The sequence below is a fragment of the Akanthomyces muscarius genome, chromosome 4 (genome assembly GCF_028009165.1).
Source record: "Akanthomyces muscarius strain Ve6 chromosome 4, whole genome shotgun sequence".
NCBI lineage: Eukaryota > Fungi > Ascomycota > Sordariomycetes > Hypocreales > Cordycipitaceae > Akanthomyces > Akanthomyces muscarius.
In genome coordinates, this window is record NC_079244.1 from 4,180,340 (window position 1) to 4,202,132 (window position 21,793).

The 21,793-nt window shown below is 54.7% G+C and overlaps 9 protein-coding genes across 10 annotated transcripts; 5 read left to right on the forward strand and 4 right to left on the reverse strand.

The window, feature by feature from the left end:
- Positions 1-32: 32 nt before the first annotated feature.
- Positions 33-829, reverse strand: LMH87_012107 (uncharacterized protein; the record flags this gene model as incomplete). Its single annotated transcript, XM_056201357.1, has 3 exons — positions 33-37; positions 191-463; positions 808-829. 3 exons carry the CDS (start codon positions 827-829, stop codon positions 33-35), a joined length of 300 nt encoding a protein of 99 aa, XP_056053119.1.
- Positions 830-1,511: 682 nt separating this feature from the next.
- On the forward strand, positions 1,512-2,715 carry LMH87_012108 (uncharacterized protein; the record flags this gene model as incomplete). The annotated part of the gene is made up of 3 exons (XM_056201358.1): positions 1,512-2,433; positions 2,483-2,556; positions 2,611-2,715. The coding sequence occupies 3 exons, from the start codon at positions 1,512-1,514 to the stop codon at positions 2,713-2,715; spliced, it is 1,101 nt and encodes a 366-aa protein (XP_056053120.1).
- Positions 2,716-3,838: 1,123 nt separating this feature from the next.
- On the forward strand, positions 3,839-5,210 carry LMH87_012109 (uncharacterized protein; the record flags this gene model as incomplete). 2 transcript variants are annotated; one of them, XM_056201362.1, is made up of 3 exons in its annotated part: positions 3,839-4,023; positions 4,086-5,140; positions 5,200-5,210. In XM_056201362.1, the coding sequence occupies 3 exons, from the start codon at positions 3,839-3,841 to the stop codon at positions 5,208-5,210; spliced, it is 1,251 nt and encodes a 416-aa protein (XP_056053122.1). The 2 variants fall into 2 exon arrangements, with proteins under 2 accessions (XP_056053122.1, XP_056053121.1); XM_056201363.1 differs by lacking the exon at positions 5,200-5,210 and having other exon boundaries at positions 4,086-5,199.
- A 232-nt stretch (positions 5,211-5,442) lies between these two features.
- LMH87_012110 (uncharacterized protein) lies at positions 5,443-6,388 on the reverse strand (the record flags this gene model as incomplete). Its single annotated transcript, XM_056201364.1, has 3 exons — positions 5,443-5,895; positions 5,988-6,233; positions 6,332-6,388. 3 exons carry the CDS (start codon positions 6,386-6,388, stop codon positions 5,443-5,445), a joined length of 756 nt encoding a protein of 251 aa, XP_056053123.1.
- Positions 6,389-8,428: 2,040 nt separating this feature from the next.
- Positions 8,429-9,343, forward strand: LMH87_012111 (uncharacterized protein; the record flags this gene model as incomplete). The annotated part of the gene is made up of 1 exon (XM_056201365.1): positions 8,429-9,343. One exon carries the CDS (start codon positions 8,429-8,431, stop codon positions 9,341-9,343), a length of 915 nt encoding a protein of 304 aa, XP_056053124.1.
- Positions 9,344-9,650: 307 nt separating this feature from the next.
- LMH87_012112 (uncharacterized protein) lies at positions 9,651-14,804 on the reverse strand (the record flags this gene model as incomplete). The annotated part of the gene is made up of 5 exons (XM_056201366.1): positions 9,651-10,406; positions 10,468-12,597; positions 12,648-13,005; positions 13,054-13,076; positions 13,611-14,804. The coding sequence occupies 5 exons, from the start codon at positions 14,802-14,804 to the stop codon at positions 9,651-9,653; spliced, it is 4,461 nt and encodes a 1,486-aa protein (XP_056053125.1).
- A 510-nt stretch (positions 14,805-15,314) lies between these two features.
- LMH87_012113 (uncharacterized protein) lies at positions 15,315-17,202 on the forward strand (the record flags this gene model as incomplete). The annotated part of the gene is made up of 5 exons (XM_056201367.1): positions 15,315-15,405; positions 15,461-15,616; positions 15,679-16,057; positions 16,119-16,670; positions 16,731-17,202. The coding sequence occupies 5 exons, from the start codon at positions 15,315-15,317 to the stop codon at positions 17,200-17,202; spliced, it is 1,650 nt and encodes a 549-aa protein (XP_056053126.1).
- A 166-nt stretch (positions 17,203-17,368) lies between these two features.
- Positions 17,369-18,997, reverse strand: LMH87_012114 (uncharacterized protein; the record flags this gene model as incomplete). Its single annotated transcript, XM_056201368.1, has 2 exons — positions 17,369-18,352; positions 18,410-18,997. The coding sequence occupies 2 exons, from the start codon at positions 18,995-18,997 to the stop codon at positions 17,369-17,371; spliced, it is 1,572 nt and encodes a 523-aa protein (XP_056053127.1).
- A 1,021-nt stretch (positions 18,998-20,018) lies between these two features.
- On the forward strand, positions 20,019-21,755 carry LMH87_012115 (uncharacterized protein; the record flags this gene model as incomplete). The annotated part of the gene is made up of 4 exons (XM_056201369.1): positions 20,019-20,168; positions 20,225-20,258; positions 20,307-21,448; positions 21,504-21,755. The coding sequence occupies 4 exons, from the start codon at positions 20,019-20,021 to the stop codon at positions 21,753-21,755; spliced, it is 1,578 nt and encodes a 525-aa protein (XP_056053128.1).
- Between the last annotated feature and the right edge of the window lie 38 nt (positions 21,756-21,793).

Below are 21,793 nucleotides of genomic sequence, written 5' to 3' on the forward strand. Positions count from 1 at the left end.
TCTAGAAGCTGCAAGTAGCACGTAACTAGATGCTATTCTGCTGGGTTGAAACCGTCAGTGCCGAGCTTGATACGCGTCAAGAAGAGGATGAAGGAGAGTGAACAAGATCAAGGGAAGAAGGCAGGTAAAGTAGGAAGCTCCGAGACATTTGAATGAGGTCAAGCTGGCGCAGAGCTGGTTGCCAACGCACCTTTTGGGTAGAGGAAGAGATGAGGTAGGGTCACAACAGCGCGATTGGAATGCTGGCGACGAGAAATGGAACCAAAGGTTATGCTCGAGGGGGTAACAGGTGCCTCAGCCCAAAGAAAGATGCAAAGACGAATGCAGCAAAGAGTATCAAAAAAAAGAGAGAAGAGAGATGGGCGGGCTAGAAGTAATGGCACCGGCGAGTAGGGCGAGGGAGTGATGTTTATGTCAAGAAGACGGCAGCTGAGGGCGTCGGAGGTGTTTTGACGGGCGGAGCCTATTTGGGCGGAGTCTGGAGAGCAGAGGCCCAGGGAGCGACGTGCAGTGGGCGAGCCTTTTGGGGGGGGGAGGCACAGAGGCAGAGAGGTACCTGTGCTGCGGTGGGCCACACGCGCCGCTGGTACGTACCCTGACGGAACACTGGCGCGGTTCGCGACGCCTCTTGGTTGCTTGGTCGCCCAGGCACAACGTCCAGTGAGATGGCGTTGACAGAAAATTGTCCCACCGGCCGGCGGGGATATGAGACGCTATCGGGAGGGATGTGCGATTCGACACGCTACGAGAGGCTCAAAAAGGCCTTTCCCAAGGTGAACTGCCTTACGCGCTTCTAAATAGACGTACGGAAATGCCGTAAACAAATCATATGCTGCGAAACACTGTTCATTTGCTTCGTCTCGCCTTGGACCACCACAGCTGTGCTTTTTTCCCTTTTCAATATTGAGCACAAGATTTTTTAATTACTAGGGTCAGAGCGGGCAGTCCCGGTCAAAAAGACGTGCATTTTTGGCGACAGTGGAGGCCTGACCGGCCTGCAGACGACTCACAACGCGACAGTGGATGCAGCTGTTCGCGAGCCCATGCAGCCACCGGTGCCACAAGGTACGTACCGCTTAGAATAGTAGCTTGTCAACAGTGGCAACGGCCAGGCAACGGCCCGTTCATTGGCTTCCCTTGCGAAGCGGGTCTACGCGCAGAATGCTGCTGTGGCTTGACGCGAATCCCAGACTCCAACTGTGGCGCGGCCCTTCTTAGCTGTGGCGCTGATTCTTCGACATCGGCGAATTGTTTTCCCATTGCTAAAACTTGAGCTTCCTTGCTGGCACGCCAGAACACCGAGCCATCAATCGGCGCCGGAGCTGCTGTTTGCATTTGACTTTGTGCAATAGAGCAAAAATAGTTCTGCTGTGCTGCTTCATTGTTTCATTGCTGTGCGTTCGCCGGCCATTGATGCACCAGCAGCCCAATTGAATCAGTGGGCGGCTCTGCATTTCACGAAACTCCTTTTTGCTCCGTCCGAGATCCAAGCGCTCGTGGCACATTCCACGATGCTGCAACCACGACTTCCTGCTGTGGCCAGGGCGCTTGTTCGCTTTGCGCCGATCCAGCTCCCGATCCGCACCTTTGCGACTGCGGCCACGCCGGAATCGCCGTTTGGCATTGCCAAAGCCGAGTCGCAGTCCTCGACCATCCGCACCTACAAGCCCCGAACCCCCGGCGTGCGTCACTTGCGACGACCGATCAACGACCATCTCTGGAAGGGCCGCGCTTTTCTGCCTCTGACGATACCAAAGAGGGGTCACGGCAAGGGCGGTCGCAACTGCTACGGCCGCATCACAGTCCGACACCGCGGAGGCGGTCACAAGCGCAGAATACGAATCGTGGATTTTGTGCGAAACCGTCCTGGCCCGCACCTGGTCGAGCGAATCGAATACGACCCCGGCCGCAGTGCGCACATTGCTCTGCTGACGGAAAAGGCCACCGGACGCAAGTCTTACGTTGTTGCGGCTGATGGTTTGCGAGCTGGTGACGTCGTTCACAGCTACCGCTCCGGTATCCCTCAGGATCTGCTCAACAGCATGGGCGGCACGATTGACCCTGGTATTCTCGCCGCTAAGACGGCCTTCCGTGGCAACTGTCTGCCCATGCACATGATTCCCGTTGGAACGCAGGTGTTTTGCGTTGGGTCTGCCGCCAAGCGCGGCGCCGTCTTCTGCCGCAGCGCGGGTACCTACGCTACGGTGGTGAACAAGGACGAGGAGACCAGGGCCGACGGTGTCAAGATTGTGACTGGCAAGTATGTCGAGGTCCGCCTTCAGAGCGGTGAGGTGCGCAAAGTCAGCAAGCAAGCGTGTGCGACCATCGGCGTCGCCAGCAACGTTCACCACCAATACCGCCAGCTCGGCAAGGCTGGTCGCAGCCGCTGGCTGAACATCCGGCCTACCGTGCGTGGTCTGGCCATGAACAAGGGTAAGTGGAGATTTCATTGTGACTACACGCGCCATCTGACAGTATCTAGTTGATCATCCTCACGGTGGTGGACGAGGCAAGTCCAAGAGTAACCGTCATCCTGTTACGCCCTGGGGCCGACCTGTACGTTTACTTGTTCCATATTGCGTCTCGGAATGATTTACTGACTCCAAGCAGACCAAGAGTGGCTACAAGACGCGTCGCAAGAACAACGTCAACAAGTGGGTGACTGTACCGAGACCACGCAACCACGGTGTGCAGCGAAAGAAGAAGACTGGTTAAACCTTCTGACGAGTAACCGAGGTGTATTTCTAAATGGGCATTGGCTCTGGCAGAGCCGTGTACATTATGTCCTGTATCATAGCCAACAAGTGTCAGCATTATTCCAGTGTACTAACGGTGTGCATGCTGCGCATAGTATGCACATGCGTATTTGTATATGCGTGTTTGTTCCGTTTGTACATTGTATTGAATCTTGATGTGGTGGTGGTGCACGTGCTGCTCGACTGCACCAGCGACTGCTCCGTGCTGCCATCTGCAACACCCAGTAATCAAATACTCCAAACCATCACCATCCTTGAATTTTCCGCATCGCCTCTCATTCAATTTTTCTTCATCTCGCAAGCCATTTCCCGTCCTTGCCGCCGGCGTCTCGGTCTGCCCCCTTATGCCGCGTGGCGCAGCCCAACAGCACACGATCCACTTCCACATCAAGCGAAATATACTACAGGCGCTACGATGAGGCTGCGCACGCAGGGTCTGGCTCTGCCCTTTGGGCGTCCTGGGCAGTGCGATGTGCAGCCAGGTGCCGGGGTCGCGCGGGACTCGGGTGCGCAGGGCTCCGCACAACCAAGCCGAACGTCTCTCTCTCCTTTGTCTCTGTCATCAGAGAGAAAGAAGGTGTCGCAGCAGCCGCCCCAGTGGGTTGAATTTGAATTCCGGTCCTGAAAACGCTTGGCGCGAAATAATTGGCTGATCGCCCGTCGCCGGAGGCAAGGTATGTGCTCGGTCACGCCTAATGTCTCGCCCTTTCTCCTCACTGCGCCTTGGTCTCTCACACACAGCCTCCTCTCCCCCCAGCGACACGGTGGATTTCTCCCCCAATAGCGCTGGTTGGCAGTCATGACATGACCCCTTCAGGAGGTCTTGGCTGACCACCTATTTGCCATTCATGGCCCACGATCGCCGTCGCCAGCTTACGTCGCCCGCTGCTCTTTAGCCGCTTGATTTTCCTCTGATCCCTATTTTGAGACTATAATAGTATTAGCTTCCCGCTACAACAAAAGCTTACATTTACCACCCACGTCACTTGATCGATTGCCGTCCCAAGCATTCTGGGCAGTTCAAGTCTCAGCTCTTTCCGGCCGACGCGCCGTAGTCCCTTTTTCCACCTTGCACATCTCTCATGTCAACCTACGAAAAGATGGCGGGCACAGGAACCGCCGCGCTGCGGCAGCAGTTTTCAATTACTCTCATCGCCTCGTACATTATCGATTGGATTCTCCTCGTTGCGCTTGCCGTAGGCTCCTATGTCCTGGGCAACATAAAGCCCAACTTTCGGAACTTTTCCCTAGCGGATCCCAACATTGCGTGCGTGCCCATCCTCGTCGAACCATGGTCCGCGCGATTTGCTAACGATTCCTTTGCTGCAGCTTTCCTTTTGCCGAGCACGAAACTTTTTCCAACATGCTTCTCTTTGTCTGCTGCGGCGTCATCCCCGTCGTCGTCGTGCTCGTCGTCACGCTGCTTCTCGTCCCCGGCGGCACCGTGCCCAAGGGCACCCCCGCGCTGCTCGTCTGGAAGCGCAAGCTCTGGGAGCTGCAGATCTCCTGGCTCGGCCTGCTCATGGCCGTCGGGTCCGCCTGGTTCTTCGTTAGCGGCCTCAAGAACATGTGCGGCAAGCCGCGCCCCGACATGCTCTCCCGGTGCAAGCCGGACATGGACAATGCCGACAAGTACATTGTTGGCGGCTACCAAATTCAGGGCGCCAACGGCCACCTCTACTCGGCCGCCATCTGCACCGAGACGGACGAGTCCAAGCTCTGGGACGGCTTCCGCAGCTACCCCAGCGGCCACGCCGCCGCCTCCGCCGGCGGCCTCATCTACCTCTCGCTCTTCCTCGCCAGCAAGTTTGCCGTCACGCTGCCCTGGATCATGCCTGGATCCGGTGAAAATCCGGCCTCGCACGGCGCGTTCCCCTCGCGTGCCGGACACGCTGACACTCACGCCCAAAACGGCTACGAGGAAGGCAACGACGGCAGCTGGCCGCTTGGCGCCAACAAGAGCACCAAGCGCAAGGTCTATAGCGCGCGTTCGCGGGCTGCTGCTCCGCCCGTCTTCCTGCTCATCATCACGCTGGTTCCGTTCTCCCTGGCGCTTGTGATTTCCGCCTCGCGCTGGTTCAACTACCGTCACCACGGCTTTGATATTCTCTTTGGTTTCATCATCGGCACCCTATGCGCCATCTACAGCTTCCGATACTACCACATGCCCATCCAGGATGGTGCTGGCTGGGCTTGGGGCCCCCGTAACCCTAAGCGTGCATTCTGGGCCGGTGTTGGCAATGTCGGTTATGGCACTTCCCATTCAGATCCTCTGGCCGAATCAGGCGATGTTGAGGCCTATCCTCAGACTGCGGTCTCGCGCGGTGCTAACCAGCGCGTCGGCCAACAACCCGAGGCGAACGGCCAGTACAGCTCACAATACGGTGCTGGATTCGAAGATGTCGAGATGCAGCGACTGAACCAGGCTGACAGCCGCGTGTAGTTGTAAATTAATAGTTTAATCCATAATAATAATAGAATATCCCAATCAATTCAATTTGAATAGAGACTTGGCATGAAATTCGCGGTGATGGTTGAGCGGTTGAAACTCGAGAGAGGAAGATATTCATTGATTGCTACCATGCCATTTAGAAAGACTACCCGTCAAACGCCAAGTGTAAAAAGTCCCATTCACCCCCTCTGCGATCTAAATCATTCGTTGTGTTGTTCCTTTGTCCCCCTGTATTCAATTCGCCCGCGCCACCACCCTCGCCTCCACGCCCTCAAACTCGACGTCCTCGTCCTCCTCGGCGCTGTCGTCGCGGAAGCGCGTCTCAATGTCGGCCTGGCGCAGGCGGCGGCGCATGTCGTCGCGGCGGGCGTTTTGCCAGCGGACGAGCGCGGCGGCGGCGTGCACCTTGAAGCCGTAGACGCGGGGCACGTAGCGCTCGAGGCTCTTGGAGGGGATGAGGGCCGGGTACACCTGGAACATGATGTTCTGGAAGGACGTGCCAAAGTAGGCGCCGTCGATGGCCGCGTGGCGCGACGACTTGGGGTTGTAAATGTCCTCGCAGCGCGCGCAGTACAGCTTGACGGGCCGGTGGTTGGGCACGTCCGACAGGCCCATGGGGAGCAGCGGGTGCAGGAGGCAGTCGACGCGCGGGCACTTGCCAAACTCGGCCTTTTTGTACTTTTCCAGCTACGGTTTGGGGGTCTTGTCAGCCATGGCCGCTCGTTTCCTTGTCTAACGTTTGGAAGGGGGGGGGGGGGGGGGGGCGCTTGTCGCCTTACCATCTTGGTCAGGCCCCGCGTGGTCACAATGTAGCGCGCGTGGACCAGGCCGTATAGGTGCCGCGCCGACTTTTCAATCGTCTCGCGCATCTCGTCGTCGCAGTCGAGGTCGAAGACGTCGGTGACGAGGTCCAGCGCGTATTGGTAGTACTGCACCTCGGTGTTGAGGCCCGTCAGGTTGAAGCGGTCCATGAGGTACTCCTCGTCGATTTCGCAAAAGTACTCATTGCCGCGGGACGAGATGAACTATTTCGTTTCCTCAATGTCAGCATAAGTTGATGTTTCCACCCCGGGAGCGCCGCGACGAAACGCCTGCCCGCTCCGCCTCGAGCAAAAAAACGCACCCAGTCTCGCCAATAGCTTGTGTAGTCGCTATCCGTCTCGCTGCCGTAGTCGTCCATCTTTCGCTTGAGGCCCGCCACCGTGCGCGGCTTGTTTGTCGTCGGGTAAGGATGAATTTTGGGCCTGTGATATGCTGTGTTGCCAGATAGGCACGGCTGTGCGGTTGGATGCAGGCCTGCAGGGTGAAGATGTGGCGGGGTGGTTTTGCGGTGGGGCAGTCAAGAAAGGGACTCGCAACGCGATTAAATTCTAATTAAATCGGCATTAGTTTCGCGGGCTCCAGATATTCTCAGACCGCTAGAACTAGCGGGCTTTCATTTATAATATTTTTGGATCATTTTAAGCACACGTTGTGAGCGACAAACACACAGCTTTCGTATTTCTCTCTAAGCCAAGAGTATTTAAGTACAATATCATCGAGACAATATTATTAAGAAAATAAAGAGAACTAGGCACTCAGGCGAAAAGGAAAAAGAAAACCCTGCGGCCGCCCGCCTGTCATGCGCAAACATCCCCAGTCCATCACTGGCCTCTGCCCCTTCTTAAGGCCCCTCGCTGTAAACTTTCGAGAGTTCAGTTTCATGGATAACATATTCTTGTTCATGGAGAAAAACACATTCTTATAAGTATATAGTACATTTTAAGACTGGTGTCTGGATTCGAGTGCTGACGTTGACCGGCTGCAATCTGAGCCGGACACAGGCGAACCTCGCGAGACGAACTCTCGTCTTCAGCAACAATAAGTTTCGATAACCCAAGCATCTCATAGTTGCTATCACAATCGCCGTTCTCACAAAATCGTTTCCAAGTGGCATCGCACCCGCAAATCTGCCTCTAGCACACCTTCAACGGCTCAATACTCCACCGTGGTGCTCAGCTAGGGGGTTCGGCGCCGACTGGTGGTAAAGGGTTTTAATTTTTATTTTTGAAAAGCCGTTTTGAGGTACAAGCGCAAAGATAAGAAAGTCAGTCTGCAGGTTATCAATGGAGTTTCAGAGGCTTGAAGAGCTCACGCGCATGTCGTAAAATAGTTCAAGTCCTGGAATTCGAAGAAAAGGTGTCCTATTGAGAGTAGGTAGGGAGAGAACAACAAAAATAGAAACACGTTACACGATTGACCACAGAGCACTATATAATTTTGTAGAATAGATACTGTATCATTCTCGCATTTAAAAACTTTGTGGTTGCATTGGGGCTGCATAGTCATCCAACAGCCAGCTGGTATTTCCAGACGGCTGGTAAGTCTACCAAGCATCACGCCGATTACATCGTTGACGGACCTCTGCCAGAGGTTGCTATTCGCCTCAACGGAAGTGAAGAGGAAGAAAGGCGCAAAAGGAATAACCGGGGAAGAGCAAGCAGGGACTCGTTGTGTATTGAAGCCGCTCCAGCGGCCAATTACCGCAAAGCAGTGATTTTTTATTCTCACTGTTTCTTATTGTTCCATCTCCTCTTCTATTTCTCACTTATCTTTTCCCCTTATCCCTCCTGTCTTTCCTATTCCTTCAATCCCGCACCCGGCCGATTTTCCAGCCCATCTCTACGACAGACTGGCTTGTTTCAACCCGGATCACCCGCGCATCAAGACTCCAGTGGACATCTTTCCACCCGCTTATGCAACTATTTATTATTGGACGTCCTCACTTCAGGCAACCATATTAGTCTATTCAATCTGTCTTGGAAAGAGCCTCTCAGATCTTAAGATTGTAACCCTAACCCTGAGCTTGAGGCCTACAGTGCGCGCACAGTGTTTGCAAAACTGTGCATCTTTTTTTCAATCCTTTTGCTAGATTTATGCGCAACATGAAAATTCGAACTGCTTTGAAAGTCGGTTAATGAAACGCCATGCTCACTTTGTGGTGCGTGATAAACGCAAATTTTACCGACTGAGTCACCCGCAACTGCCTATTAACGCACCCCAGGATTCAGCGGGGCCGCATGCAGGTGCGCCTTTGGCCCCTCCAACGCCAGGACTCGTAGGCAGACGTCTTTCAACCGAGCGTTTATAAATCCCACGACCTCGGCTCCCCGTTTGCCCTTTTCTTCTCACCCTCACGCATGGACGGCATCGCCGCACACAATATCCTACGTTGTTCATCATGATTGACGCCTCTCCTCCGACCGCCAACGGCACCACCGCCGCCAATGGCACCGCACAAGACCCCCCGGCCGGTGCGACGCCAGCTTCGACCATCACCACGACGAGCCCATACACGTTTCCTACCGACAAGCTGCGGCGGCGACTGACGCGACCCGGCAAGACGCCGCTCGTGCTCGTTGCCTGCGGCAGCTACTCACCCATCACCGTGCTGCACGTGCAAATGTTTGCCATGGCCGAGCGCCACGTCCAGTCCTCGTCGTCGCAGCAGCCAGCGAATGGGCAGCCGCACAGCGCGGCCGACTTTGAGGTCGTCGGCAGCTACCTCAGCCCCGTGAGCGACGCCTACAAGAAGCCGGCGCTGGCGCGCGCGCACCACCGCATGGCTATGTGCGAGCTCGCCGTCTCGCGCACCGACATCATGGTCGATCCGTGGGAGGCGCTGCGCTGCGAGGCCGCCACCGGGGAGCCCGTCTACACCAGCACCGTCGATGTCCTGCACCACGTGGACCACGAGATCAATCGCGACGGCGGCGTCGAGACGTCGGACGGCCTCGGCAGGGTCAGCGCGCAGATTGTGCTGCTCATGGGCGCCGACGTGGCCGCTACCATGGGCGACCCCAAGCTGTGGCCGACGCCCGACGTCGACGCCATCCTCGGCCACTACGGCGCGTTTGTCATTGAGCGCCCCATGCAGACGCACATTGACAAGGCGCTCGAGTCGCTGCACAAGTACGACGACAAGATCTGGGTCGTCGAGGCGTTTGAGAATGACGTCAGCTCGACCAAGATTCGCGCGCAGCTCAAGAATGGCGAGCGCGTGCTGGACCTTGCGCAGCCCGTGTACGAATACATAAAGAAGAATGACCTTTACCACGAGGATACTGGTCACGCCAAGACAAATGGGGTTCAATGACATGAATAAAGTGATATATTTTGGACGAGGGGGGGAGGGGCGAGGCAAAGCGATAGGATTTACGCAATAGAGATTCGGATATACGGTATAGAGCTCAACGAAAGCGGGGATGAATGCACAAGCAATGAAGAAAGAAGACATATGGATAGGGTATAGAGGACAAGGCCTTCTGACATAGAGCGCAAGATGGTTTGGGTAGCAGTTTCTAGGCACACTTTGCATACGTAATCTGTAGCGAAAGAAGAACAAAACAGTACAGTCATTCACATGATTGATTTTATACATCTATTGTCATGCTTTCTTATATCTACGGGCTCGCGATCGGGCTGATTGTCGATCCCATGCTTCCCTCGCTCACGGACCGTCTATCCGACTCTGTCCCGTCACTCGGTATTCGCGGCCGGCCCAGCAGCAGGCCCGACGGTATCTCGAGCCGCGAGCCAATGCCGTCGCCGTTCTGCCTAGTCTCCACCGCCGCGGCCATGTTGGCCATCTTCATGACCTGCTGCAGCGTCTCGCCCGTGTTGTCCAGCGCGGCCAGGAAGCGCGCCAGCTCCTTGCACAGCTCCCAGTCGGCCTCGCGGATGGCGCGCGTCAGCACGCGCACGCTCTGCTCCGTCGTTGACGACGACGGCTGGTCGTCGTCGCCGTCGCCGCCGCTGCCGAGCGCCCCTCGCCGCTCCTCCATCGTGTACAGGATCATGAGGTAGCCGCCGGCCGTCTTGACCGAGCCCCGCAGCAGCGACTCCTCAAACAGCTCCTGCGGCGGCGGCAGGTAGGCAAACAGCGTCTTCCACTGCCGCACCTCGGTCTTGCGCGTGCACTGCAGCACCACGTCCAGGTAGTCCTTGGACGACGACAGCAGCGAGAGCACGCGCGGGAGCACCGCCTCCTCGGGCGGCGGCGACGACTCGGACTCGTCCTCGAGGACGCGGTGCAGGAGGATCTCCAGCCCGTGCGAAAAGTACGCAAGGTCTTGGTACTGCTCGGACAGCGTGACGGCCTCTGCCGTCATGGCTTGGCGCAGGTAGAAGCGCAGGACGTCGGGCAATACAAGATGCGTCTAAAAACAGTCAGCGTTTGAGCCTTAGCTAAAAGTTTAGGTTGAATCGCGCAACACTTACTCGGATGGTGAAGCGGAAGAATGAAAAGTTTACATCGCGTCGCTGTACAAGATTCGACTCGACGCCGAGAATAATGCCCTTTTCCAGTAGCATCGACAGCGGATAAAAGTCGACGGGGAACGATACCGGCGCCGGCAGTTCCTTGGTGCCGTCCGACGCCGCATTCAGCACGTCGTCGATGCTACCCCAACCCTTGACCTGCATGCCGTCAAACACCCACAGCGAGTTGCGCAGCGCAGGCGGCCCGTGGTTCTCGTCGCGCGCCACGTTGAGCAGCGGCTGGTCGCGCATGCTAGCGTGGTACTCGACATTCTGCGCAATGACGCGCATGTCGTACTTGAGCTGACCTTCGTCGTTGAGCGACGGGCTGAGCAACACCAGCTTGCCGTCCACCAGGAAGATGACGGAGGCGACGGCCACGTCCTGGGAAGGGTCGCCATCGACGAGCTGGCTCTCGGGCAGGATCCAGCTCAGGCCGCGCACGCGAGCAGGGGACCGGACGATGCCGTGAAAGGCAATCTGGCCGACTTGCACCAGGCGCACCGAGTCGGACCACGGGGTGAATATGAAGTGGTAGAGGAGGTTTTCGTATGTGTAGACGAGTAGGGAATCTTGACCCGAAGTGGTGACCAGCACTACCGGAGCGGGAACTTTTTGTGTATAGAGGACTTGCGACGACTCTAGCGCCGTTTCGCGCGAATACAGGCGGATTTCATGTGATTTGTTGCCTTCGACGGCGGCAACCAGAATGTGCTGGTACCAGCACATGCCACCACGCACCTGAAACTCGTTTTCTTGTGCTTCATTGGCAAACGTCTTCCATCTGCCACTGTTCACGCTATAATGGGCCAGGCCCCTGCGGCCAGCCACTGCCACATATCTTCCGTCTGGGGAAATGACGGCCTGCTTTATCGGCCAGTGATGGAGTAGATAAGGGGCCGGGATCCTGGCTGTGTGCCACAGGAATGGCTCTGCCGAGATGGATGTCATGTCTGGAAGATCGTAGCCGCGGTAGACCATGATGCCTGTGGATGTTTGCAAAACTGTGCGGAACACGTTGGCATCGTTGTAGCAGCCTGTAACAGCGCTCTTTGCCATTTCCAAAGACCAAATGGCTTCGTTTTGGCGCCCAATCATGAGAATCTCGGAGCCTCCGCCTACCCACGACGCACAGTCTACTCCCGACAGCCAGGGCTCATCCGCAGTAGACCGCTCGGCGCTGAAGCTATGGCTGCCGGGGTTTCCAAACATGCTCCACGTCGCCCATCCGTTTTCAAAGCCTGCAAAGAGGCAATACCCATCCGGAGAGTAGCTGAGGCTGGTAAGGACCCCAGCAGTTGACGTCGTGGCGGGAATGACTTGGCTGTGCGATAGTGTGATGTTGCCGGAATAGTCCCGGACCGAATATACTTGGACAGTTCCGTCACTGCAGCCAACAGCAATCAGGGAGAAACGGGCATTGATGACGGCATGCGCCGCATGTCCGCGGTCCCCCTCGGGTGTGTGAAAACAGTGGCCTTTGAACAGCTTCTTGGGGTCGTCGTCTTCGGGCGTGCTCTTGTGTCGCTGCACGGCGTAAACTCGACCGTCGCTCGTGATCCATGTCGACAGGTTCATTGGTCGGTCGTGTGTCATTTCCGTTATGGAGACCTTCTTCCCAACCCAGCCCATGCGACTCAGGATCTCGGTGCGCGTCTGGCTGCCCGTGCTGTCCGGCGTCCACCGGATGCATTGCACGGCAGCAGGTTTTGTAGTAGCAACAATCAATTCATCGTCCAGCGCCAGGGCCGACTCGATGCCCGCATCGACTTTGATCACCATGCGAAATCGCACACTCACGTCTAAAACGCCAGTGCCTTCGCCGGGACCCCACAGGTACTGCTCCGGCCGCAACCCAGTCTGCGGCCCAACGAGGCTCTGCCGGCGTCGTTGTACGTTGTGGTAGTTTGGGAAATGTGATTTATATACGCGCGACTCGCCGTCGGTGGCAATTGAGTATGTAATGAGGTACCCCTCGCTGGTGCGCACGACGAGGATCGCGGAATCGGGCCGGAGAAGGAGGTCGACGTTTCGGCCGTAGAGTTGAAGGGAGGATTCCGATCGGACAACGACGGCTAAAACTACCGTAGGCTGCGGCGCACGTCAGTGACAGAATATTGAGATGCTTCAGAGCAACCTACCTTGGTCTGCCACAGCGTGATGGACGTCGCGGTGATGACAGCAAACAAGTTGCCGGAGCGCGAGACGCGGAGCGCCAAGACCGGGTCCTTTAAGGGTATTGTCTGCTCGTCATTCTGCGACGAGATCTCGGGAGGTCCGTCGCCAAACTCGACAGACTGGATCGCGGGCGTCGCGGGCGTCGCAGGGGGGGTGGCATCGGCGCCGTTGTCCTCCTTTACGGGCTCGGGCTCCGTCTCGTCTGGACCGGAGACGCCATCGTACGAGACGAACAGGCGGGATCCGGACGCGCGATTGCTACTCGTAGCGTAGATGCGCGGCGTTCCAATGGGCCAGTACATAGCGACAGCCTCGAGGGTGCTATGAGGAGTGGTGAGTGGGCTTGGGGACAGTGGGCTCTATTCATACCACGACCAAAGCTCGAACTGTAGCTGAGCTTACATAAGGCGGCCGATGGAAAACCTAATGGATAAAATAATTCTAGCAGTATTTCTACTAAGTTCTTATATTCAATTATAAGATTATATATTTCTAAAGATTTGTTTAATCTTTTAGGGCTGTAGTCTGGGCGTGGGAAATCATACGGCCAGTAGCACGCTGTTACGATGCCCATCATCGGCAATCATCACGATCGCACAGCGATAGATGTTTTGGCACGCTTACAGCCATATGCCATCATATAATTAATTCTCTCAACTTAAATATACTAGATTGAATGCACAAGGCTGATCCAAGTTATATCACTGCATAAATTGAACATTTAAAAATACTGCGCCGCCATCTGCCCTATCATCGTCACTTATACCTAAGTCGTAGGTGGCAGCCACATGCGCCTACTTCTTATTATTAAACACTACACCCCCAACATAATTAACCAACTCCTTCACAGGCGCAAGATGCTCTCGCCCCGCCCCAAAATCCATCCCTTTGCTCATGACTTTCCTGTAATTCTGTCCTGGACTCACCTTGCCCAAAACATACTCCCTCCTCGTTTCCACCCGCCACGGCACTGGGATGCTTCGCCCTACAATGGCCTCCATCCCCTGCCAAGCAAATGTGATTGCTTCCTTGGCGTCTGACGGAATGCCCGCAACGTCCAGCATGACGATCTTCGTCTCCGGGAAGGCCTGCTGCATAAAGTCCGCAATGTTGGGGTTCCTCGCGCCGCCGCCGCACATGTAAATCTCCGCCAGCGGGCCGTGATGCGTCGGCATGTAGCGCCGGTAGTGCTCGACAATCGCCTGTGCGGTGATGCGCGTAATGGTCGCGACGACGTCGTCGGGGGAGAGGCCCTTTTTGAGGCCCTCGTCGATGAGCGCGTGAGCGACTGTATCGCGAAAGACCTCGCGCCCTGTGGTCTTGGGGGGATCTAGGGAAAAGTACGGATGCGTCGCGAGAAACTTGTCGACGATTTTTTGGTCGACCTTGCCGGCCTTGCCCATCTCGCCATCCTTGTCGTATTCTCTCTCTCCATTGGTGAAGTGACGCACCGCGGCGTCGATGAAGACGTTGCCGGGCCCGGTATCAAAGTCGAAGAATTCTGTATTGATCTCGCCATTGACGTCTGGGGGGATGAAACACACATTGGCAATGCCGCCAATGTTCTGACAGGCGCGAAGCTTGGTCGAGTGGCGCAGAACCAGAGAGTCAAAGAAGCCGATGAGCGGAGCACCCTGGCGACCAGCCGCTTGGTCAGAAACTCGGAAATCTGTGACAGTGGTGATTCCTGTTCGTGAGGCCAAGATGCTGCCTTCTGCCATTGTCAAGGCCGACTTTGTCTGGCCTGGTCCAGGCATGCTGAGCAGCCAAATAGTCTGTCCATGCGAGCCGAGCGCATCAATCGAGGACAGCGCAATGTTGTGCCTTGAAGAGAATTCCTTGACAGCATCGGCAAATGTTTCTCCCAAAAGGACATTGACCTCGGATAATTCCTCTGGTGTGGTAGAATTTTCGAGAATCATTCGCATCACGCGCTTCTTGATTCCCTGTTCCAGAGGCACTTCGTCGTATTTCAAAAGCTCAAAGTGCATGGGAGCTTCAGGTGATTCTTGTCTGAAACGACATAGTGCGCAGTCGATTCCGTCCATAGACGTCCCTGAATTCAACCCCAGGACGGTCATGTCCAGAGGCTTCCGGGGGGGGTTCTGCAGAGAGCCCATATTGACAGTAGACGGTATGGCTGTATAAAAAATACCTGTAACCCAAGAAGTCAAGTTGCGTCTTCACAGCAATGCCAAGGGCCTATGTATTTAAGCAGCAATACATAGATGCTCTGTTGTGGCAATCTCTCAGCGTGATGGGTTCTTGTAAGTTTCGCCTAAACGCTTAAATGTCTATTTAATTAGGCGACTCCAGATGCTCAGGCGCTTCTCACGGTAGCCTATTTAAGCATTTAACCATTCAAACATTTAGCCGATGCCATTCCCCACAATGACCCTGGATGTATGGAGAGTCTGGGGTATTCCTGGATTCCAGGGTGCAAACAATACGCAGCCATTTTCTCTACATGGCTACGAGGTTGCAAATTAACACTATAAATAAAACATCACCCTCCTTTCGCATACATACAAAAAAAAGTGTCGACATTATAAGTGCTTTCTTTGCCTTCTCTTCACTGTCAGGGATCTTTGCTTCTATAAAGTGTTCCACGTTTATTTGGCTTCGTCAACATGGCCAGACTTCAAGTTTGGCGTCATGCGCCCGGAAAAGCCGTCCTCTTCTTTACCGATGTCGTCTCCGCGACGTCTTTAATATTTGAGGGCAAGTTTCAAAAAATTGGCGCTGGGCCGCGACGGCAGGCTGACAGCAGCACAAGGATATAACCAAGGTGTCATGGGCACGGTTACCTCAACCCCCGGCTTCATCGACATGGCCAAGATCGGTTCGAATGGCGTCGTTACCGACTCTGTCAGGCAAGGTGGTCTCATTTCAGCATACTACTTTGGAGGAATGTGGGGTTGCTTCCTCGGCGGTCAGTCGTCCTCGAATACCTTGCATCTAATTGAGCCGTGAACTAATCACTCGTCTGCACAGGATGGGTCGGCGACAAGATTGGTCGCAAGCGCGGCATGATTGTCGGCGTGTTTTTTGGTATATTGGGCGCAGGCCTCATGTCCGGCAGCATCAACGCCAGCATGTTCATATGTGCACGCGTTATCGCCGGCTTAAGCATCGGCTTCATCAACGTCATTGTCCTTCCGTGGGTCAGCGAAATCGCAGAGTCGCACGACCGCGGTGCCAAATTCTCGCTCGTCTTTATTGCCAATTTCATTGGTATCGTCATCGCATACTGGTTGAACTTTGGTGTCCGTAACACTGGGGTCGATTTTCGCTGGCGATTTCCTTTGGCCTTCATGGCGATCCCGCTACTCATTGTCGCCGCGACCCTCCCATTCCTGCCAGAATCACCCAGGTAAATACACCCTCACCACTCGATACACGATAAATGGCTTTTGATGTTGACATTTCCTCAGATGGCTTCTTTCGAAAGGAAAACGACCGGAATCTGTCGAAATCCTCTGCAAAATCAGAGGCGACCTGTCTCCCGATGATCCCAAAATCGTGACAGAGCTTGCCCAGTTGGACGCCACTTTCGCATCCAAGCCTCAAAAACGGGGCGAATTGATTAATATGCTCCTCGGAGGCCGGTACTCTGGCAGTCTACACCTTGGTCGGCGAGCAGCCATGGGCTGTGCTCTTCAATGGATTCAGCAGTGGACTGGGATCCTAGCCATCGTAGGATGGGCTAGTGAGTTGTTTAGACTCGCTGGCTTCGATGCCTACAAGTCGCTCTGGCTAGCTGGCCTCGCCAACACCTGTGGTATTCCTGGGACCGCAGCGGCGGCTTTGGTGATTGATCGCATGGGACGAGTAAAGTCTCTGGTGGTCTCTTTTGTCATACAGGGCATTGCACTGTTTCTGATTGCCGCGTTTGTCAAAACTTCCCAGGACGCTGCGGCCACTAACCCAGCCGAGTCAGTACGGCTTGGAACCGCAGCTGCATCGTTTGTGTTTGTCTATATTTGGTACGTTACGTTGATAGTGAAGCGGATGGTATCCTTCTAGAACTTACTGACTGGTGCTAGGTTTTTCACAATGTTCAATATCGTACCAACCTGGATCTACGGTACTGAAATTTGGCCTCAAGAAATCCGTGCCAAGGGTTACAGTTTCACCATCTTTGGTTGGGCGGCAGGCAGTGGCATGACTCAATTTGTGATTCCGATTATGCTACAGAAGCTCGGCTACAAAACCTATATTTTCTTTGGCGCGATGAACATTGTGGCGATGCCAATTGTTTGGTATTTGTATCCTGAGGTGGCGAGACGGTCCCTCGAGGAAATGAACCTCCTCTTTACGAGCGACAGTCTTCTCGTGAGCAAGAACATGAAGGCATATCATCAGCGCATCGAGGACGCTGGTGGTGATGTTGCAGTGGCTTCCAGACGTTTGCTGGATGAAGTCGACGGCAACGATGAGGAAACTCAAAGGACTGGCGGAAACCCGGAGGATAAGTTTGTCGAACCACTATACCAGGACGAAACGAAGCCCCAGTAATAGCTGTTGTCACTGTTTGAAACGACTCTCTCAGCAACATATTGATAACTAATATTTTACCTTTCGGTCGTTCGAGTCGCCGTCGCCTGAGCACAGACTGCTTTCGGCATTCCAGTTTTGGTGCCCGCTCATAGCAGCATTCAAACCAAATAGTTTGTATTTTGCGTCAGGCTAAATCGAAGTTCCATGTCAAGTCTCCTAAAATGTTACCAGAGATCTCCAGCATCCAATTTGGCCTGTCCATGTCGATCTGGTTTTGCTGCTCTTGGCTTTGAAGTATCGTCTGCTGTAGAATGTCAGGGTTCGCAAGCGGATTTTCAGGCGGGGTAGCTGCTTTCTTGCGCGCAATGTCCTCGTCTATATGAGAGACCAATGTCCTCAGCCTCTTGCTGGCGCTCGCGCCGTGTTGAATAACCTCCAAGTTTTCCAGGAGCTGCGCAAGAGAGCGCATCACATGCCGGATCCTTTCGTAGTCGACCAAGTTCAAGGCTTCTTCAGTAACCGACGCCAAAATCGTGCCGATTCCTCCAAGATGGTAGAGAAGAGGTGCTCCGATGGATAGAAGGTAAGCGACAGGGACCGATGTGAACGCTCCCACGACATCACTAGCAATTTCGCAACGCTCCTCAACAGTTGCACCGTCGACGGCGAGGAGAACAATTCGCAGAAGTTGCACAGTGGCTGTGATATTGGCGGCTTGGAACCCGAAGCGATCTGTATTGATGTTGTACGTCATTTGAGGCGTGTACTTGAAAGATTCCGGTAAACTGTGATACTTGTGTAGCACTTTTGCCTGCACGGTTCTCCTTGCGACTGTCGCGTCTTCTTTGAAGATGTCGCGCAGAAACGCGCTCCTTGTCACCTGACACCGCCGGCCTTGGAATCCGGCCAAGGCATGCTCCAGGACACGATACAGGTCAGTGATGAAGTTCCATCCATACAGCCAGCAGTCGACTCCGTCGGTACCAGGAGAATTGCAAATCGGCCCAACGTCGCGAGGCAGAACGGTGTGCCCAATAATGCCGCTGTCATCAATCAATTCGTCATCTGCTTCGACGGGATAGGCCACATTGGATTGATGCTCCCTGCATCGAATGACACTACCCCAAACAACAGCAGAGTAGATGTCCAACGTGTACATGGACCAGAACTGGAGCACACAGATCAGAAGCCATCTTATATGTTTGCCCGGATTGAGAACTCTTACCAATCTTCGTCGTTCCTCTCGCTCTATTATCCCGATATCACGTGGCCAATTGGACTCGTCATGTAGCCCATCCATCGCTATCAGCGTATGATAGATGCCCAAATGCATGTGCACATCACGTATTTTCCCTTCCTGGATCGCCGTGATTGCCAAGGTCGCATGAGCTCGGATAACATCAATATCAGACTCAGTCATAAGGCTGACCAGTTGCAGTTTTGCCTCTTCGTAGAATATGTCTGGTTTTATCGCGTAAAGCGGTGACATGTCCCATTTCACGTTGGACACCGCTCCGTCCCGCACTCGGCCACTCACCAGAGCGCACACGGCCATTGTCAAAGCAAACAGAGACTTGCTCGTCGTGTACTCACCTCGCGAGATGCGTCGGCTGAACGAAGGACGGTGAAAGAACGGAAATATGGGATAAACAATCTCGAAATAAATCTCAACGAGATCCATGACTACGGCTTGGCTGGCGATGGTTGGCGCCTTCCATGGGTCAATAACCCGGCTGAGGGCACGGCCAACTCCTCGGTGGACCAAATCAGATCCCCTATTCTCGTTTTCATGCATCAAGCCGGTCTGGTTCATCCTTGGCTGCGGGTCGTCTTGCCTAGGTAACCTTTCGTCCGTATGGGGATTGCTATGTCGAGGCTTGATTCCGCGTTTGCGCGGCTTGCGATTGTATGTACATTGTTGAGCGAACGCCTCACAATTTTGGCAGGTTGGGCCATTCTCTGACGATCGGCATCGTATGCTGCGCTGATGACAGTAGTCGCAAGCTTGTGTCGTTCGACGACGCTTCACGTCCAGCTGCCGTGGGTGGCTAACAGAAGTCATGTTGCTTGTAGGAGACAACTTTGGGCGGCGCCGAGATAATGAGGCCAAGGCCGGAATCGGAACAGGAATCATCCCCAATGGATCACGCCACGAGGGGAACAGGAGCTAGCAAACTAGTACGCAGATTATATTGCTAGGAAAACAGTATTTTCACAATGGCTAAAATTACGTTAGATCCATTTTGATTGAGGCTTAGTTGTTGAAAGCTTTTTGGATGCATCGATGTAGGGTATCACTAGTGACTGCCAGGACGCGACGCGACGGGTGGCATCGCGGGCGGGGAAGAGCATGAGTACAGTAGTACCAGCAGAGTACAGAATGCTAAAAATACGGGTCTTCAGTTTTCAGTTGCCAGCTCAGCTCCCATTCCTAGTTGCCAACACAGCTCCCGATCCCAGTTGCCAGCTCAGCTCGCGATATTGTCTTCGTTCCTGCTTGCTCGAATCGGTGAGGAAGTAAATACGCAGTAGGGGATGTTCTAGCGCGATGAGCCATAAGCAAAGGCCAAGGGCCGCCGGTCGGAGCCGACTGCCTCCGGTATCTACGCCGTGCGAGACACTAACGCCGGATATCCACCAGAAACATGATCTGGCAGCCACCAGTCCACTTGGGCTCCAGCTACAATCTATCCCGGTGGGAAGCAGCCTGAAGAGCGAAGCTGGTGTGTCACTGTAGCACGCATATGAGCACCCCACGTACGCCCTCCACTTGACAACCGCGTCTAATATAACTGTGCTGTCGGGCTGTCACGGAGTCTGTTCATTTCGTGGCGATGGCAGCCACGCGCGGATCTCTCAGAATGCTGTACAATAGAGCACCGGCCACCAAGGTCATTGGCGAAATTCAGAAGCGCCGGGCCGATGCTGGTAAACTTGTGGCTGGCGTCGCCGCGGCGTCAAATAGTGACATGTTCAAGGGACCAGTATGTTGGACTGCATGAGACGAACTATCTAGACAATCAGCTGACCCCCTGGAAAGCAAGATGGAAAACCAAAAGCAAAACGATGGGATCGTGAGTCACTTGCATCGTCGGTGCGAATGTCCGCTAACTCAGCAGTAGACCACCTCAGCGAAGAAAGCCGCATGCGCCAACCATGTGCGCTGAAGCAAGCCGCCCGGCATCTCAATAAGCCAGGCCTGATATCGCTGGGAGGCGGTCTGCCTTCCAGCCAAGTCTTTCCATTCGCCGAGCTTTCCATGAAGATACCCGTGGTCCCTGAGTTCTCGGAGCAGTCCACCTCTCAGTCTGGTGTGCATGAAACGATTGGAAAGTACGACATACGGAATGGAAAAGCCGAGTACGACTTGTCCATTGCGCTCAACTATGGCCAGGCGACAGGCTCAGCGCAGATGATGAGATTCCTCACCGAGCACACCGAAGTCATCTGCCAGCCGCCCTATGCGGACTGGGCCGTCTGCCAGACTATCGGCAGCACCGGAGCGCTGGAGCAGGCGGTGCGCATGTTCTGCGACAAGAACCGGCGCGACGCCGTGCTGACCGAGGAGTTTAGCTTCTCGACGGCCCTGGAGACGATTGAGCCCCTGGGCGTTGGTACCTTTGGCACGCCCATTGACAGCCAAGGCATCATTCCAGAGGCAATGGATGATCTGTTGAGCAACTGGGACGAGAGCACTCGAGGGTTTCGCAAGCCTCATGTCCTTTATACGGTTCCGTCCGGCCAGAATCCCACAGGTGCTACGCAAGGCGCCGAGCGCCGCCGGGCGATTTATGCCGTTGCTCAAAAACACGACATGGTCATCATAGAAGACGAGCCGTATTTTTTCCTGCAAATGGAGCCCTACGGCCAAAATCAGGATAGCACAACCGGTACCGTTGATGAGTTCGTGGACTCACTGGTACAACCATACGTCAGCATCGACGTGGACGGCCGTGTGATGCGACTCGACTCAGTCTCCAAGGTTTTGGCTCCTGGCTCCCGACTCGGCTGGGTCGTGGCCTCGCAGCAGCTTATTGAGCGATACCAGCGCCATGCCGAGGTTGCTTCTCAGGGGCCCAGCGGGTTTTCGCAAGTAATTCTGCACAAGCTGCTTGACGAGACCTGGGGCCACGAGGGCTACCTCAAATGGCTGATGAACCTGCGCACAGAGTACACGCTCAAGCGCAACGCCTTGATGGCCGCCTGCGAAAAGCATCTTCCACAGAACATTGTCAGCTGGACCCCTCCAGCTGCTGGCATGTTTGTAAGTGCCCACCCCCTCTCAGTCTTAGAAAAAATTGTTCTTACTAAATCTGTAGGTCTGGCTTACTGTGGACCACACGAAGCATCCCGATCACGGCAAACGGAAGCTCGAAGACATTGAGCAGGAGATCTTTGACGCATGCATCGATGGCGGTGTACTCGTAGCTCGAGGCTCATGGTTCCGCGCTGAACAGCATGTGCCGCTGTCTGGACTCTACTTCCGCGCCACCTATGCCATGGCCAGCCCCGAAAACATGGACATAGCTATATCCCGATTCGGTGACGCAGTCCGTAGCAGTTTCAAGTAGAAAGGAATCATCATCATAAATATAAAGACCTATATACG